This window comes from Leucopleurus acutus (genome assembly GCF_964270905.1).
Source record: "Leucopleurus acutus genome assembly, chromosome: 1".
NCBI classification, from domain to species: domain Eukaryota; kingdom Metazoa; phylum Chordata; class Mammalia; order Artiodactyla; family Delphinidae; genus Leucopleurus; species Leucopleurus acutus.
In genome coordinates this window covers 10,866,741-10,883,918 of record NC_139142.1, presented here as the reverse complement: position 1 = coordinate 10,883,918, position 17,178 = coordinate 10,866,741, and the positions used below count along the sequence as shown (strand labels likewise).

Sequence of the window (17,178 nt, the reverse complement as noted above, 5' to 3'; positions counted from 1 at the left end):
ATCATAAGCTACATATGATGCTTCTATCTCTTCTGCAGTATCCCCAGCTGGAGGCCATTCAAAAGGATTATTTCTCCTTTACCTTCCACAAAAATTTAAAATAAACAACAAATATACTCTCTTTGGGTAGTCATATATATTTTTTTTCCTTGAGGTAAAATTCACATAACATAAAACTCACCATTTTAACCATCTTAAAGTGTACAACTTAGTGGGGCTTCTAGTACATTTAGAATGTTGCGCACCTATCACCACTATCTAATTCTAGCACATTTTCATCAACGACATGCTTTTGTAACACTTTAATTAAATGAAAAATTTCACTCTAATACTTTCATAAATCAGTGAACATATATTATTAAACACATAGAAAGATAACATTAAGAGTATCGCTTTAAAGTTGCAAAATTAAATTTTCTGGTATATTTATTTCTAATAAAGTATACCCTTTCCACTAAAGGATTCTACTGATTGTAAAAATTTGTTTTCACCAGGCAACAGTGGCAACCGTCAAAAGACTGATGCGCGGCATGCACTTCAGTAACTTCCAGGAAAAGCTTACAGCTGCAAGCTAGTTTTCTGAGCTTACCTCTGTCTGCTATTCTCTTCATTAACTGATGTTCACCCCATTTAATCAGATATTTAAGGATATCTTGTTCACTTGCCTATAATAAAAAACGGTTTACATTTATCTTAGTGCAATCAGATAGACGGTTAATCTCATTAATGACTCTTCCTAGGTCATAAAGTAAATACAACGTGCAACTTGTCACGCTTCACTGGCTGTTTCCAATGCCTGAGCTAAACCTGTAGTGTATCAGCAGCAAATACACAGGACCGAATGACGTGTGTTTTGTCCAGTAACCTCACTCTTGGCTCTAACTAAATTTTTATTCTTATTTCCATCGTTATTTTTTCTTTTCCTGTTTTCTTCCCCTGTTTTAAATTTACCTTACTATATGCCTTCGATACAGCTGGCTTAAATTCTTTTGGGGACAATACGGAGATAAACAGATGAAAGTAAAAGTGTAAGGATACAGTGTGACCGCTATCTCCTGCAGGAGCAGAAAAAAACAAGTATGGCAACTTGTTTTGGCAGAAGACTCTACAATCTCCACAAAGTATGCTACTGAATGGCGAAGGACCCTTCAAGCACTGTCTGTGAAATGGCAATGTGCCCCTCATTCTTTTGTACTTTTTTTTTTTTGGCTGTGTTGGGCCTTCATTGCTGTGTGCGGGCTTTCTCTAGTTGCAGCGAGTGGGGGTTACTCTTCATTTCAGTGCACGGGCTTCTCATTGCAGTGGTTTCTCTTGTTGCAGAGCATGGGCTCTAGGCGCGCAGGCTCCATAGTTGTGGCGCGTGGGCTCAGTAGTTGTGGCTCGTGGGCTCTAGAGTACAGGCTCAGTAGTTGTGGCTTGAGGGCTCTAGAGTGCAGGCTCAGTAGCTGTGGCGCACAGGCTCAGTTGTTCCGCGGCATGTGGGATGTTCCCAGACTAGGGCTTGAACCTGTGTCCCCTGCATTGGCAGGCAGATTCTTATGCACTGTGCCACGAGGGAAGCCCCTCTTTTGTACTTTTTTTAAAATCTGAGGGCAAAATCTAGGCTGCTGTCCAAGGTTTTTACTTTCTAAGAAGAAATGCAAAGCTTCTAAAAACAATAATTGAGAGAACTGACAAATCCTAACTCCCATAATGTCTGCTTCAGGACAGTGAAATAAGGTTAATGAACACAGATACTAAATAAATCAAAAGCAATTATGACAACATTTGTACTGCAATCAAAGCAATATATGAAGGAAAAACACAGATGCTAAATGGATTTTTTAAATCTTCATTTCTGACTGAGATGGAAGCATTTCATAATTTTTCTGGTACAAATACAAAGAAACAGGAAATGGCTCAATGAGTTTATGACTTCATAACATTAAAACTGTTGTACAGTTTCTAGCATAAAATTCATACAGCCAATGCAAAAAGAAAAAAAAAGAAAAAAAAAAGCTTGAACATATTCTACCTGAAAGTATTTTTTTACAATATTTTAAATCTATTGTTAGTTTAAATTACCTAATTATGAAGGACATATAAGTCAAGGGCACAAGAATTTGCTTAAAAGTACTTCTGACTAAAAATAAGTAGTTGAAAACATTATTATACTTCAGCAGGATACACACATTGAGTTTTTATAAGCATTTGAGTAGGTCAGAAATTGAGTATTATTCTTACTTTGTGCTGCTTAAACTAACTATCTTCTGATACTTCACCAAATAAACGAAACTGTTACAGTGAATCTATTATTAACAGAAGCCAAGAGAATCACCATTGGGATATGCTTCTGACCTTGCCTTTTGCCTACTGTCACAACCCCTTTGGTGTGGTTGGTTAGGACCTGGGCCGGTTCACAATGCTGAATCATGGCGGCAGAGTGCACAAAGGGCCAGAGAGCTAGAAGGTTGTGGCTGCACAAATATGAAGAGGGTATTCCTGGGTGGGCTGATCTCCCTAGATGGGAGAGTAACAGAGTACAGATGGGTTTCTTGGTGCACCTATGAATGACAATGAATTTGAGAGGTGTATAAATGATTACCTGTAGGTAGTCAGACTGGATAGCAGTAAGCAGATGGTCTTTGCTGAGTTCATAAAAAACATCCGAAGTCATGACCTGGGAAAATTCCTCACAGAGGAAATGTAAAGCTTGTCGGTGTACCCATTTAGAGCCATATGGATGAGAGCTCCACTTGAGGATGGCAATTAAGGTATCTAATGAGATGCTTTCAGCAATGATATCCTCACAGCCTAAAAGAGAAGGCAAATACTTCTTGAGATTAATCATAAATATTACTTATTGAACATCAGTGTGTTAGACACCAACCTTAAAAGTATCAATGGTAAAAAAGAACAAGGAGATAAATAAAATCTCATGGTAATCACCAAGACTTGGTGGGATGGGTAACAGTTGGTAACTATAATAGATTATGACATCTATAGGGAATCTGCTGTTCCATAAAGACAGATCCAGAGAAAAAGGCAAGGAACCCTCATAATTGTTTAAGAAAATAAACATCTATGTGCAACTCAACAATCTGTATAAGACATTATAGTGGAGGGCACTGGACCAAAGGGGAAAGAAAGAAGAATAGGTAGAAATGGTACAGTTTTGGGAACTGGCAAGAGGAAGGCTTGGATGACACCTGACTGATAAGAGAATCCACCCTTGGGGGTAAGACAGGTGGGCTATCTTCTTGGAACTATGAGGACATCTGTTTTTTGTATTATTCTAATAAAAAACCAACACTTCGCATCGCCGATAGTTTAATCCCTCAGAATACAGATAAAATACTGCAGTTTTTTGTTCATCTGGTGAACTAAAAAGAAATATGTGGTTTAAGTGAAAAGGACCAGGATCCTGGAGAAAGTGACTACGGCACCTTAAAAGCTCAAAGAAGAGAAGAAGAAAATCTGAGGATAGTCATCTATTTTCCTTAGGAAAGATAATTTCAAAATACAAAGATAAAATGTAAGTAAAATTACAGTGACAAAGACTGTGTAAGGGAAAACGGCTAAAGTTGGACAGAAATTCTTCACAACTAAGCTTACTATAAAATAAAAAAAGAACCCCAATAATGGGGGGGGTTGTTTAAACACCACCACCACCACCAACAACAAAAATGTGGCTAAACAGGCTGCTCTCTAATGAGCTCAGAGGTTTAAAAGATAGAGTAGTAAAAGACAGAAAGGGCAGCAGTGAACTCTGGAGACTTCCAAAGCTCAAAGTTCTTGTGAACCTATGAAAAGTGAAAAGAGAAAGATAACAACTCCCATTTTCAGGTGATATAAGATCATTAGGAACCAATAGCGAGTCTGTAAAAAGTAATGCTTCCTTCCCTTTTCTGATATGGTACCAGATAAGCAGAATATCATAGGAAACTGTATAACCTGATTTCTGCAAAGCATTTAACAAAACACTTCATGATGTCTCTAGACTGTTAGCTACAGAAGACAGGGACCGCTGTCTTCACATGTATCTCTAGCATCTTCTACCACATGGTAGGCATTAAATAAAAATTTGCTGAATGTACAAATGAGATCTTTGAAGATAAGACAGAAAGATGTGGAGGGATGACAGAACAGTGGCTAACAGAACCATTTGCAAGTAGCACTGATTAACTCCCGGGATGGAGTGGAGAGTCTCTGTCTTTCCGATGTTAATCAAGAATTTGACTTTCTCTTTCTAACACATATATATGGAATCTAAGAAAAAAAAAATGTCATGAAGAACCTAGGGGTAAGATGGGAATAAAGACACAGACCTACTAGAGAATGGTCTTGAGGATATTGCGAGGGGGAAGGGTAAGCTGTAACAAAGTGAGAGAGTGGCATGGACATATATACACTACCAAATGTAAACCAACACACCATTGTAAAGCAATTATGCTCCAATAAAGATGTAAAAAAAAAAAAGGAATTTGAATTAAGTTGTGGAAAGTATGCTTCAAAGTCTTGAGATGACCTAAAGCTGGGAAACGCAGTTAAAAATACACTGGATAAAATGATCATAATTAGCTAAAAAGATGGATCGAAATGAAGATGAAATCTAACTAAAAAAATCAGAAAGTTCTATATTTAGATTAAAGAAAAGCAACGGCACAGTAAAAGATAGGGGCGAGCTAGCTTAACTATAACCGCTTATTTAAAGATAATACCTGGGTATGTTAACTGAACAAATGCAAAATGTGACATGGCTGCTATAAAACTAAAGCAATCTCAGGCTTTTAAGATACAAGCATAGAGTCATAATCAAAGGAATAATGTTGCACTGCTCTCCTGTGGGGTGCTGTGCTCTGTTCTGAGCCCTGTGTTTAGACGGGCAATGACAAAACTCCAGAATTCTCAGAGGAGGGTGTAAGTACAGTGGAGAGTTTGAGACCTGTTACCGAAGAAAAGCTCTGAACAAACAAGATTATTATTGATTTATGTAAGAGAAACCTGAGGAGAGACATAAGAGCTATCTTTCAATGTTTGATGGAACCTCATGAGGCAGAAAAGAAATGACCCATTCTCTGTGGTTGCAAGGGCAAGTCCTGGGAAACACTTGATGGTAAAAGAAGAGAGATTTTGACTCATTATTAAGAAATTTCTAACAGTTAGAACTGGTCTCCTTACCTCCCCTCAACAAAAGGATCTCTCTGGAAAAAGGCAGGAGCAGAGGCTAGCTTGTCGCATTAGGAGTAGCGTACCAAGAACCCTTACACTGGGTATGGAACTAAGGTAGGAAGACATCCAAGCTTTTTCTGCCACAAAGATAAAATCGTTTTTAGAAATAACAGAGTGAGCATAAGAGTAATTAAATCTAAAGATTAAAGATTAATTTATTTAATCTAAACATTAAAATGAATCCTTATAAATGAAATCTGCATGTAAACAACACCAAAGGCATGAATATGTGCTGATGAGAAGTGGGAAATATGGAAAAGTTCTGAACAGTTCTCAAGATTTTACTGTAAGCCTTGAATGCCAAGCTGAGGACAGGCCTCGCCCAGCAGCCAGTGGAGAACTCCCGTCAGTCTGCTGTTTTAAAGCGGGCATTGAAGTGGAGTCAAGTAGTATGAGTCAACATGACAGGAAAGGCAATCCGGTAGACATGTTTGGGGACAAAGCCAGGCAAATTAGAGAAAATGTGGTTTTTAAAAGAATGTGTCACAATCCTACTAAAACCAGGATATTGGCAGAGGGAAGAAAGGGAATTAAAGATAACATCATATATTTAAACTTCTGAGGTTTACAAAGAAGCTAGACATGACAGGAAAAATGGACTTTGAAATCAAACTGACTTGAAATCCCAGCTTGACCATTTAGCAGAAAAGTCACTTTGGGCAAATCACTTACCCTCCCTGAGCCTGAAATGTTTTCATCTGTAAAACTGGGATTATATTCCTAACTCAGGGTTATGATATGAGATTTAAATGAGATCGTATCCTTGATGATATTCTTCCTTCATTCGAACATTCTGGAGTACCTACTTGCCAAGTGCTGTAATTACAAAGCTCTTTCTACTGCACAATTTCCTGGGTAATGTCACCTGTCCCCATGGCCTTAACTCCTATTGTATCCTTATGTCTTTCAAGGTCCAACCTAGAGCTCTCTCCTGACATCCAGACTCATTTCTTAAACTTCCCAGACTCATTCCTTAACTTCCCAGAGTTCACATGGATATTCTGCAGACATCTTTAATCCAAAAGTCACTTCGTTTCCTCTGGGAAATCTAGCCCTTCCTCCTCCCTCCTCTAGCACTTCCCTCCCCATATATATATACACACACATATACACACACACACACAACTTTGTTATATATGTAACAAATTATTCAGTAGCCTGACTTCAAGATAAAATCCAAACTGCAGTTTTTTGGGTGATCTGGCCTCTGCCAACTTCTCCAGCCCCTACTCGGCTCATATCCTGCACTCTAGTCATACTGCATTACTTACAATTTCCTAGAATTCCACCGAACTCTCTCACCTCTAGGCCTTTACATATGTTGCTCCATTTTTCTGAAATGCTCTTAATTTTCCTTCGTAACTCCTCCACATCTTTTAGACTCAGCTTAGACATTGCCTCTTTCAAAAGCCTATCTTGAACCTGCTACCCAAAGCCTAAGTCAAAAGTCAGGTGTTCCTCTTACCTAAAAGTTTCCATGGTGCCCTGTGTTTCTCTCTGTAATAGCATTAAACTCTCATAATAGTTTATCTTTCTGATATATTTGTCTGAATCCTCTATCAGACTGAGCGCTCCTTTGGGGTAGTGGCCCCATCTTTTTTTTTTTTTTAAATAAATGTATTTATTTATTTATTTTTGGCTGCGTTGGGTCTTCATTGCTGTGTGCGGGCTTTCTCTAGTTGCAGCGAGAGGGGGCTACTCTTCATTGAGGTGCGTGGGTTTCTCATTGTGGTGGCTTCTCTTGCTGCAGAGCACGGGCTCTAGGTGTGCAGCCTTCGGTAATTGTGGCACGCAGGCTCAGTAGTTGTGGCGCATGGGGCTTAGTTGCTCCGTGGCATGTGGGATCTTCCCGGACCAGGGCTCAAACCCGTGCCCCCTGCATTGGCAGGCGGATTCTTAACCACTGCACCACCAGGGAAGTTCCAGTAGTGGCCCCATCTTATCTCTGATTCTATCTATCTACCTGACACCTGGTAAATAATTAATTAAAAACAAACATAAGAGAGGGCACGCGCTCTCTTTTTTCCCTAGAGAGCTTACTGACTCCATTTCCTAACTACAGACTAAACAGTACATATATTTCTTTAAAGACAACTAAATGACACAGTTAGAATGACTACTTTATCTTTTTAAACTAGAACTTTAGAGCTTATTAGACTATTATCCACATGTGCTAGATTACCGTTTAGACATATTCACTACTCCCAGCCTTCTGATCCCCCTACCCCACCACCTCCACGGGCAGAGTGTATTTCGCTGCCCTAAGACTTTGGAATTGGCCATGAGATCTGCTTTGGCCAATTAAATGTTAGTGAATGTGATGTGACAAAAGGCTTCAAAAGTACTTTTGGGAACTAGACTTGCCCTCTCACCTTCTGCCACTGCCATGGGAAGCACATACTGTGGCTAGTTTGTTGGTCCCAGGAGGAAAATGAGCAGCAGTGGGAACACAGCCACTGGCCCTACTCAACCATGGTGGCAATCAGAGTGACTCCAATGCTGCAAATTTAAATTTGGGATTTCAACTGACCTGGAAATTTGTGAGAAATACATGTTTTTTATTAAATGCCACTGAGATTCTCTGGTGGTTGTTACACAGCAATGACTAATAAACCATACACCTTTTTGGATGAATCAAAGCTTTTAATGATTTCCTTGTAACAGAAAAACTCATCTGTAGCCTAGCCATGTAATGGCTCAAAGATGCCCATGTATTTTGCTCAGGTAGCAGATTTCCAACAATGCTGTTGTGAGGCTGGCAGACAGTATGAAGTCTGTCTTTTTGCAATTTACAATTCTTTTTGCTTGTGTGATAACCCCATTTTACAGATCCATCTCCAACTTTTTATATCCTTTCTTCTATTCTCTTTCACCAGAATATCTTCTTTCTAATCTTTAACTTAAGGTGGCAAAAATGCCTCTCTCCAAAAATTTGAGCTATATAACATGAATGATCAAGGCAGAAATACAAAGTGAAACAAATTAATTTGACATTTAGTAATACAAATGATTGTTACTGCTGCATGTTAAATAGGACCACTTTCTGTTTTTATTATGAACATTTTTGTTTTTCTCCTCTTCGTGCTCCTCTGATAACTAAAATGCACTTCAACGTTGACAGATTTCCTGAATAATACACTGTCAGCACCTGTCTTTACTGCCACTCTCATACTCTTCGTTATTCCTAGGTATATACCCTCATACATGTTTCATCAATATCACTGGGAAACCTTTCATTGGCTCATATCCAACAGGAAATGTATAAGCTGCTTCCAAATTTAGAGTTTCATATTGGGTTTGAGGTGGTAAGAGGAAGAAAGAAATAGACAAGGGGGAAGAAAGAAAAGGAATTATGGAGATTACGGCTTGCCATGCAACATAAAACAACATAATAAGGTTAGAGGAAGGCTGGCCTTAGAGCATGCATAGTGACTCTTCAGTGGCACCAGAGTTAGAATGAAGACTTCAAGTGCAAATAGGCTTGAGAGAAAAGTTGTTTCGGTTCTTTCCTACTAACCCCTACATGACTGATTCCAAATCCTAAGGAAAGGAATTATGAAACAAGAGGGAAATGAGGGCAGCATGAAATAGCAGGAAGAGCATATAAGGCTTTGAATTCAGGTAATTATATCACTAACTCTTGGCTCTCACCTATCAGCCTGTACTGGATCAAAGCACACCACCCTCTTTAGTCTCATTTCCTCACATCCAGGATGAAATAATTCCATCAGAGTTCTGAGGATTATGTTAAATAATATTGGGGAGCCAGTGCGTCCATGAACACTATCCTTTTTCTAGGCAAGAAATCTTAAATCAGCTGTGCCAACTATCTTTCTCTCTCTTTCTCACATACACACACACAAAATAAACTAGTTAATGTTTCTTACTGATTCTTCCTTCAAAATGCTCTTTGATTAGCTTTGTTTTCCATTCCCATTAACACCACCTTGGTTCAAATCCTCAGTACCTCACACATTAATTTTAGAAAAGCTTCCCACTATCTCTGTCCCTTCAGTATTCTAATCTATAATGATCACGCAGCCGAAAGGTTTGCTTTCTAAAACACCACCATCAACACATCATCCCTGCACATCTATTTTAAAAAGGCAACCAGAATTCCAGATCCGAGGCAGAGAATAAGCATGAGACATGGGGGTTAGAAGACAAGTCAATCTATGCCTTAGTGTTTTTCGTTGCTAGTCCTTGGACTCTGCAACATCTGAGAGCTGGCTGGATAAAGGTTCCTCTCTGCTATCCTTCAGGAGGACCATTCTGAAGAAGATTCTACAAAACTCCTCAAGGATCCTGGCTTGAAGCAGGCTTGAAGCCCAGTAGCCTCCAGTGGTAACCAACACAATGGCCCACTCTTACGCTGCTTTCCTTCCTCCCCCGTTGCAATCCCTCTAATTCTCATTCTTGTTCATGGGATGCCTTACCAAATAAACTACCTGCAAGCAAGCCTTTGTTTTAGGCTGTTTCAGCACAGGTTATGGGGGAATGAGAGGAGACACCCACACTATGATAGTAAGGTAAGTGGCCCTAGGAAATAAGATTCTTGAGTGAGATTCTGGAACTAAATCACTCGCTGGTAAGATGGCGAAGAGGACCCCATTCCTAATGACAAGTGGGGTGGTGATAACCCCTGCCTGTAGCAGCATGACAATACTGAGATTCACTAAGTGAAGTATTAGTTCGGTAATAGTGGTTGAACTTGAATGGAAACATTAGTAATTCGAAGGACCTGATGTGGCTGGATGAAAAGTCATGAAAAAAAGAAAATGACAGTCACCCCTCAAAGTCTAAGAATTTTGTCAAAATCAGGAAACTTCTAGATCAGCGTTCAAAGAGACCCTTATTTCCTGCAGCTGCAGAAAAGACTGCCAAAACTCAGGCTCAAGATTTAATTTTAAGGATATCAGAACTACAAAGAAGACTTGAGCAAAGTCTTGGCAAACCTCTGACAAAATCTGGGTCTTGATAGGAACAGGTGGACACAGAAACCTGCAAGGGGGATATTTGGGTGGATGAGCTAGGAATGCTAAACCCCAAGATTCACTTGAACTTTCCACGCTGGGAGGAGCAGCGCCTCCCAACTCCTTGCTAGAGGACAGTAGCGTTCTCTTGCCAGAAGACCCTGGAGGTGCCTGAAAAGACAGGGTTTGTCTTCTTCAACATCTGCCCCTGCCTCCTCTCACTAGCTCCAAACCAATAATGAGGATCTGTTCAAGCATAACCACATTCTGAGAGAGAAAGTACAGTTCCCGTTCTGGGAAGAAAGCACACCCACCCAAGGAATTATAAAACCTGGATATAAATACTGTGAGAGTGGCTACTGAGAGTGCTGTGCCAGGGGGCTAGGTCTGGGGCAGTGCAAAAGGAGCAGGCAGGTGTTCGTCCAGAATCCGAGGGACTCAACTGCAGTACCTTTTGGTGCTTCCTTGCTCAGTGAGGCTGGGCAACTGCAGATACTCCTGGGATGAAGGTCTGGGTCATCTCACCTGGCAGGCTATCTAGACCTGATGAAATGCTGGCAAAGCATGAAGAAAATCTAGGTTGGGTGATGGAAGAGGGAGACTGTGCTGACCTGTACTGTTTAAACTTGCTTAAGCGAAAACTCTTTTCCACGATCTCCATCCCTGTCTGTTTCTAAGCTAAAGTTGGCCAAAACAGAAATGTGTGATTTGAAAGGAAGCAGCAGCAGCCATTACTCTCTAAAAGTTACTGTAGGGACTTCCCTGGTGGCGCAGTGGTTAAGAACCCGCCTGCCAATGCAGGGGACATGGGTTCAATCCCTGGTCTGGGAAGAGCCCACATGCTGTGGAGCAACTAAGCCCGTGTGTGACAACTACTGAGCCCACGTGCCGCAACTACTGAAGCCCGTGTGCCTACAGTCGGTGCTCTGCAACGAGAAGCCACTGCAATGAGAAGCCCGTGCACCGCAACGAAGAGTAGCCCCTGCTTGCTGCAACTAGAGAAAGCCCGCGCGCAGCAACAAAGACCCAACGCAGCCCCAAAAAAAAAAAAAAAACCAGAAAAAAAACCCACCAAAAATCCCAAAAACAAACAACAAAAAAAGTCACTGTAGCTAGATATGGTGACAGGCAGACACAGAGGTGCCCGTGGATTCTCGCTTGTCCTTGCTCTGCAGCTCTGCATCCAGCCCTCCCTCCCAACTGCAGCCCTGGTGACAACACCAGCCCCAGGCAACCACCAGATGATTGGCTGCAGATCCACGGAGCCACTATCGGGCGTGCTTCCCCCTTTGCAGCTCCACCTTAGTGGCTCGATGTCCTTGGCTTCCCAGGTTGACTGGTTGTTAACTCCTTTGGGTCTAACTCCTCTCCCTTTCAGACCTTCACTTCCCCAGCTTCTCCCACAACTGTGTAAGGCCCAATTCCTATAATAATCCCCCTACCCCGAAAGTCAGAGTTGCTCAGCTTCCCTGACTGAACTCTGAGTGATACAGTTACAATGAGAATATCAATTATAGCCTCCAGCCAATTGCAGCAGCTGGGACTGTGGCTAATAGCACCATCTTTCCTGAACTGAGTCTTTTATAGAGGCGTGGCTGGTTATCACCTTGAAGGCTCTGTGATAAATTAGATTTAAATTACTGATTTCCCCTAATTAAGTTAAATCACATGGAATTGTTGATATTACACCATTCTAACCTATGAAAATCAGAAGATTAAATAATGTATTTGTTTTCCATTGCTATGTAACAAATTATCACAAACTTAGTGGGTTAAAACAACAAACATATCATCCCATATTTTCTGTGGGTCAGGAGTCTGGGCACGGGTCACCTGGGTCCTTAGTCAGGGTTTCTTAAGGCTGCAGTCAAGGTGCCAACCGGGTTTACATTCTCATCTGAAGGCTCAACTGGGGAAGAATTTGCTTCCAAGCTCATTTGGGTTGCTGGCAGAAATCATTTCCCTGCAGCCGTATAACTAAAGGCCCAGCTTCTTGCTGGCTATTAGCTGCGGGGTTCACACTCAGCTCCAAGAGGCTGCTTGCAGTACTTGCCATGCAGCCCACTCAACAGGTCATCTCACCACATAGTAGCTTACTTCTTCACAGCTGGCAAGGTAAAAAGTCTCTAGTGTAAGTCTACTATGAAGATGGAGTCTTATATAATATAATGAAACCATGGGAGTGATATCCCATCATCTTTACCATATTGTATTAGTTAGAAACAAGTCTTAGGTCGCCCTCACACTTAAGGGGAGGGGGTTGCATAATGGTATGAATACCTGAAGGTGAGGATCATTAGGGGTCACAGTAAGTTTATAAGCGTCTTAGCAATATCCTTTCTGACATACTAGACAATCCTAAGCATTTTAGTCTGCCACAGTACTCATTTCTTTGATCTGCTTTAGCTGCCTTTTCTCAGAACATGTCTAACGTAACTACATTTCTGAAGAGCAGTAAGAACTGCAATCAATATTTTAAGTAAAGGTGTATCATAGTTTGGCCAAAAAAAAAAAAAAAGGACTGATAAGAAAGCCAAGAATACTCAGTGAGGGAAAGGACAGTCTCTTCAATAAATGGTACAGGGAAAACTAGATACCTACACGCAAAAGAATGAAACTGGACCCCCTATCTAATACCACTCAAAAAATTAACTCAAAATGGATTAAGGACTTAAAGACTTTAAACTGTAAAACTCCTAGAAGAAAACACTGGGAAAAAGCTACTTGACATCAGTCTCGGCAAGTATTTTTGGATATGACACCAAAAGCACAAGCAACAAAAACAAAAATCAACAAGTGGGACTATAACAAACTAAAAAGTGTCTGCATAGCAAAAGAAACAATTGACAAAATAAAAAGGTAACGTACGGAATGCGAGAAAATATTTGCAAGCCATAAATAACAAGGGGTTAATATCCAAAATATATAAGGAACTCATACAACTCAACAGCAAGCAACCTGAGTAAAAAACTGGGCAAAGGACTTAATAGGCACTTTTCCAAAGACATACAAATGGCCAACAAGTACATGAAAAGGTGCTGAACATCATTAACCACCAGGGAAATGCAAATCAAAACCACAATGAGATATCATTTCACACCTGTTAGAATGACTATTATCAAAAAGACAAGAGACAACAAATGCTGGCAAGGTTGGAGAGAAAGGGAACCCTTGTGCACTGTTGGTGGGAATGTGCATTGGTACAGCCACAGAGAACAGTAGAGAGGTTCCTCACAAAATTATAAATAAAACTATCATATGATCCAGCAATCCCACTTCTGGGTATATATATCTGAAGATATGAAATCACTATCTTGAAGAGATATCTGCACTCCCATGTTCATCACATCAATATTCACAATAGCCAATCCAAGACATAGAAACAACCTAAGTGTCTATCAACAGATGAATGGATAGAGAAAATGTGAGATATCTATATCTATTATCTATATCTAGTATTCAGCCATAAAAAGAAAGAAATCCTGCCATTTGCAACAACATGGATGGACCCTGAGAGGATTATGCTAAGTGAAACAAGTCAGAGAAAGAAAAATATGGTATCACTTATACATGGAATCTAAAAACATCAAACTCATGAAACAGAGAATAGAATGGTGGTTTCTAGAGGCTGAGAGGCAGGGAAAATAAGATGTTGGTCAAAGGGTACAAACTTTCAGTTATAAGATGAATAAGGTCCAGAGATCTAATGTAAAGCATGGAGACTAGTTAACAATATTGTACTGTATACTTGAAAGTTGCTGTGAGAGCACAGCTTTAATGTTCTCACCATAGCAACAACAAAATGTTAATTATGTGAGATAAAGAATATGCCAACTAATCTTATTGTGGTAAACATTTTGCAATGTACACATGTATCAAATCATTGCATTGTATACCTTAAATTTACACAATGCTATATGTCAATTATAGCTCAATAAAGCTGGGGGAAAAATAACTCTGGATTAAAATCTATTTTCATTATAAAAAAAAAGGAGACTGAGTTTTTCTGGGTTTTCTTTCTTATACTCTTCTGGCTAATGTTCAGAACCTGGTTGTCCCTGTTGGGTAGAAGGGCATTAACATACAGGCAGAGACTTAAGTGTAACATATTTATCTATGTGGAAGTACGTCTTTCAAACTTCCACCCCTTTTAACAGCCTTATAAGATTTTCTTGTAATAGCTAAATGCCAGAAAGCATTACTAGTATTATAGATCCATTCCAAATATGTTTTAAAATTCCCTTTCAGTATATTTTAAAAGTTATGTTCTAATACAATCTCTGGATTGTCTATCTGGATGGATATACAAGAAACTGGTAACACTGGTTGCCTCTGTGAAGGGGAACATAGGGGCTGGGGGACAAAAAGTTGAGAGGGCAGGAGACTTTTTGCTGAGTACCCTTTTGTACCTTTTGAATTCTGTTCCATTTGAATGATTATCTATTCAAAAAATCAAATAATAAAAAAAATAACAAAAAACACCAGGCTATAGAAGGTGCCAGGAGTTCCTTCCCTCAGCGCTCAATATAAAATCAATCAATGACCACAAAATCCAAGCAAATATTGGGAAGGAAATGAGAAGGTTCGCTGCTTTGAGAACATTACTCCCTTCTGATGGGAAAGACACAATCACTGAGATTCATGTAACTTGTGTGTGAAAATGTACAAAGAGTGCTTGTATTCTTTACTCTTACAGCTCTGCCAAGCTGTGTGAAAGGGAAAAACAAAGATGGGAAAGAAGCTGAAAATGTCTAAAGAACAACTTTAGTAACTAAAGGAGGAGGCTAGAGCACACAGACAACTGACAAAAGACTGAAGATTTCTCTTTATACCATGAAAGGAAAAAAAAAAAAAAAGACTAAGAATCCCTAAGATACTTAGTTGAATATAGATTTATATTTCTTCAATGTCTGTTATAAATTAACGTTTCTAATATGACATTTTAAATATTTGTGCTTAAGTGTTTTTTGGGGTGAGAACAGCATAATGAAAGGGAGAAGCATTCACGGGGATATCCGTTCTCTGCACACAAACACTATATATAAGCCTCTGCTAAACTAAAATGCGAGGGGATCTAATTCTGGGACCTACAGGATGCCTGAACTCCTTGAAATTGAACACACGTTCTCACGTGCAGGCATCTTACTGGAAGAGAGATGCCAAGATACACCACTAGAGTCGGACTGATCCGAGACCCAATCCCAACTCCCTTTAGCTGTGTGATGTATGAAATTTTGCCTGTTTCCTCATCTGAAAAACGTTTCCTAATCCTAAAAATCTCCCTCATCAGGTTATTTTGAGGATTAAATAAGAAAATATACACACAGCATCTAGCACATTAACTTACGATAAACATTAAATAAATGGCAGCTATTACTATAACTAAGTTCCCTTGAAGAGGGCCCCCACCGTTCTGGTGTATTCTAATTCAAAAGCAAGTATGGGGATTTGCGGGGGTAGGAGAGGGTAGGAAGGTAGCATAATCTTAAGACAGCAGAGCAAGTCAAAGATCATAAAGGGAACAGAAAGGGTCAGTGACAACCTAAATGTGCACTTTTCTCTCACAGATCATTTATTAAAATGCTACATAAAAATAATCCTAGTACTTATTACGTGAAAAACTCAGAAGTGTATGCCTCTTTACCTAAAACCAAAAAATACCCATTTATACCTATACCATGTTTATTATTCTTAAACCATTTTCCCACTAGTAACAAAACAGTAAGCTAGTATCCTTAATTCCATTATCATAATAAAGGAAAAGTCCAAAGCTCTTGGGGTAGAGCCAATGTAATTATGACTTTCAGAAAACTTTTTGATATCTACTGGTTTTTATCTCTTCAATATAATCGTGTTCTCCCTTTGAAACAGTGTACCTCACAGATGATTTCTTCTTACAGAGATCATACTCCCTCTCCCCCTCAAATGGGAAAGAGTAGCTCTGGAGGTGGAAAAACCAGGATTCAAATTTAGGCCTTAACGCTTTCTGGTTGTAAACCAGGTGACAATGTTTTCAAGCCTCAGTTCATCTGTAAGATGGAGACAAAACCTACCACAGAGGATAACGTGAGCTAAGAGCTTACACAGTGCCTGGCCAAAAAATAGGTGCTCAAAAAATTCTACTAAATAAATGAATAAATAGAGTAAGGAGCTTTTTAAAAAGAATTAGTACTTTTTGATGCGTAATTAATAGATTTTACCTGCTTAAAGAACGTATGCATTTAAAATAAAAACACTATTTCTGGAACATTTCTTATGGCCTCTGAATGCTGCAACCAAAGAGAGCGTTCAGAAATGTAAATTTAATCAGGCCACAGGCTCAGGATAAGGCCAAAAGTCTCAGCATGGTATACCAAGTTCTTCATTACACAGCCCTGCCGGCTGCTATAGCCTCATTTCTCCATCCCATACCTCTCTTATCTCTGCAACCCCTCCCCTTCCCACCAGCCAAAAGTGCCTTGCTCTCATTTATCTCTAGGCCTTGCTACCTGCAGTTCCTTCTGCCTGATATGTGCCTCTTTATCTCCAACCTTTATTTACTTAACTCCTTTCATTCTCCAGGTCACTTCCCTGTAAAGTTCTTGTATAGTTCTTCTTGATACTGTCCCTCCTTCCCTGTCCCTCCTTCCCTAACTCCCTATATTGAGGGTTGAGGCTCCTCTTTTTCCTATGTGCTCCCTACCATTCAGTGCTTTACTCTGTTAGGGCACTGACACTGGAATTGCCTACTGGCACTCACCACTGGACTATCCTATTCATTTCTCTACTCTCAGGGTCTGGCATACAGTAAGAGGTCAATAAGTGTTTGCTAAGTGAATAAAGTATAGGAGTCACAGTGCTAATTCTATACCAAGGATCCATTTGAATCAACAGGTTACATTCCTCCCTCCCCCCATAACGTCCCACTGTTACCTTTATTTGCTTGAAAACCCAGGCAGCTGCTGTTCTCTCAGGTTTACAGCCCTATCATGATGAACAGATTTACGACACTGTA

At 39.9% G+C, this 17,178-nt stretch overlaps 1 protein-coding gene across 4 annotated transcripts in view; it reads right to left on the bottom strand.

Moving 5' to 3' along the window:
* The window catches only part of BTBD7 (BTB domain containing 7), an 81,025-nt gene that overhangs the window by 18,931 nt on the left and 44,916 nt on the right, over nucleotides 1-17,178 (bottom strand). For 3 of the 4 annotated variants that reach the window (XM_082852812.1, XM_082852814.1, XM_082852813.1), the window contains exons 4-5: nucleotides 2,585-2,793; nucleotides 590-665 (exon numbers count right to left, since the gene is read on the bottom strand). In XM_082852812.1, coding sequence (XP_082708938.1) covers nucleotides 590-665; nucleotides 2,585-2,793 — 285 coding nt within the window. The remainder of the gene's footprint in view (nucleotides 1-589; nucleotides 666-2,584; nucleotides 2,794-17,178) is intronic. The other variant, XM_082852815.1, reaches the window with a different exon arrangement.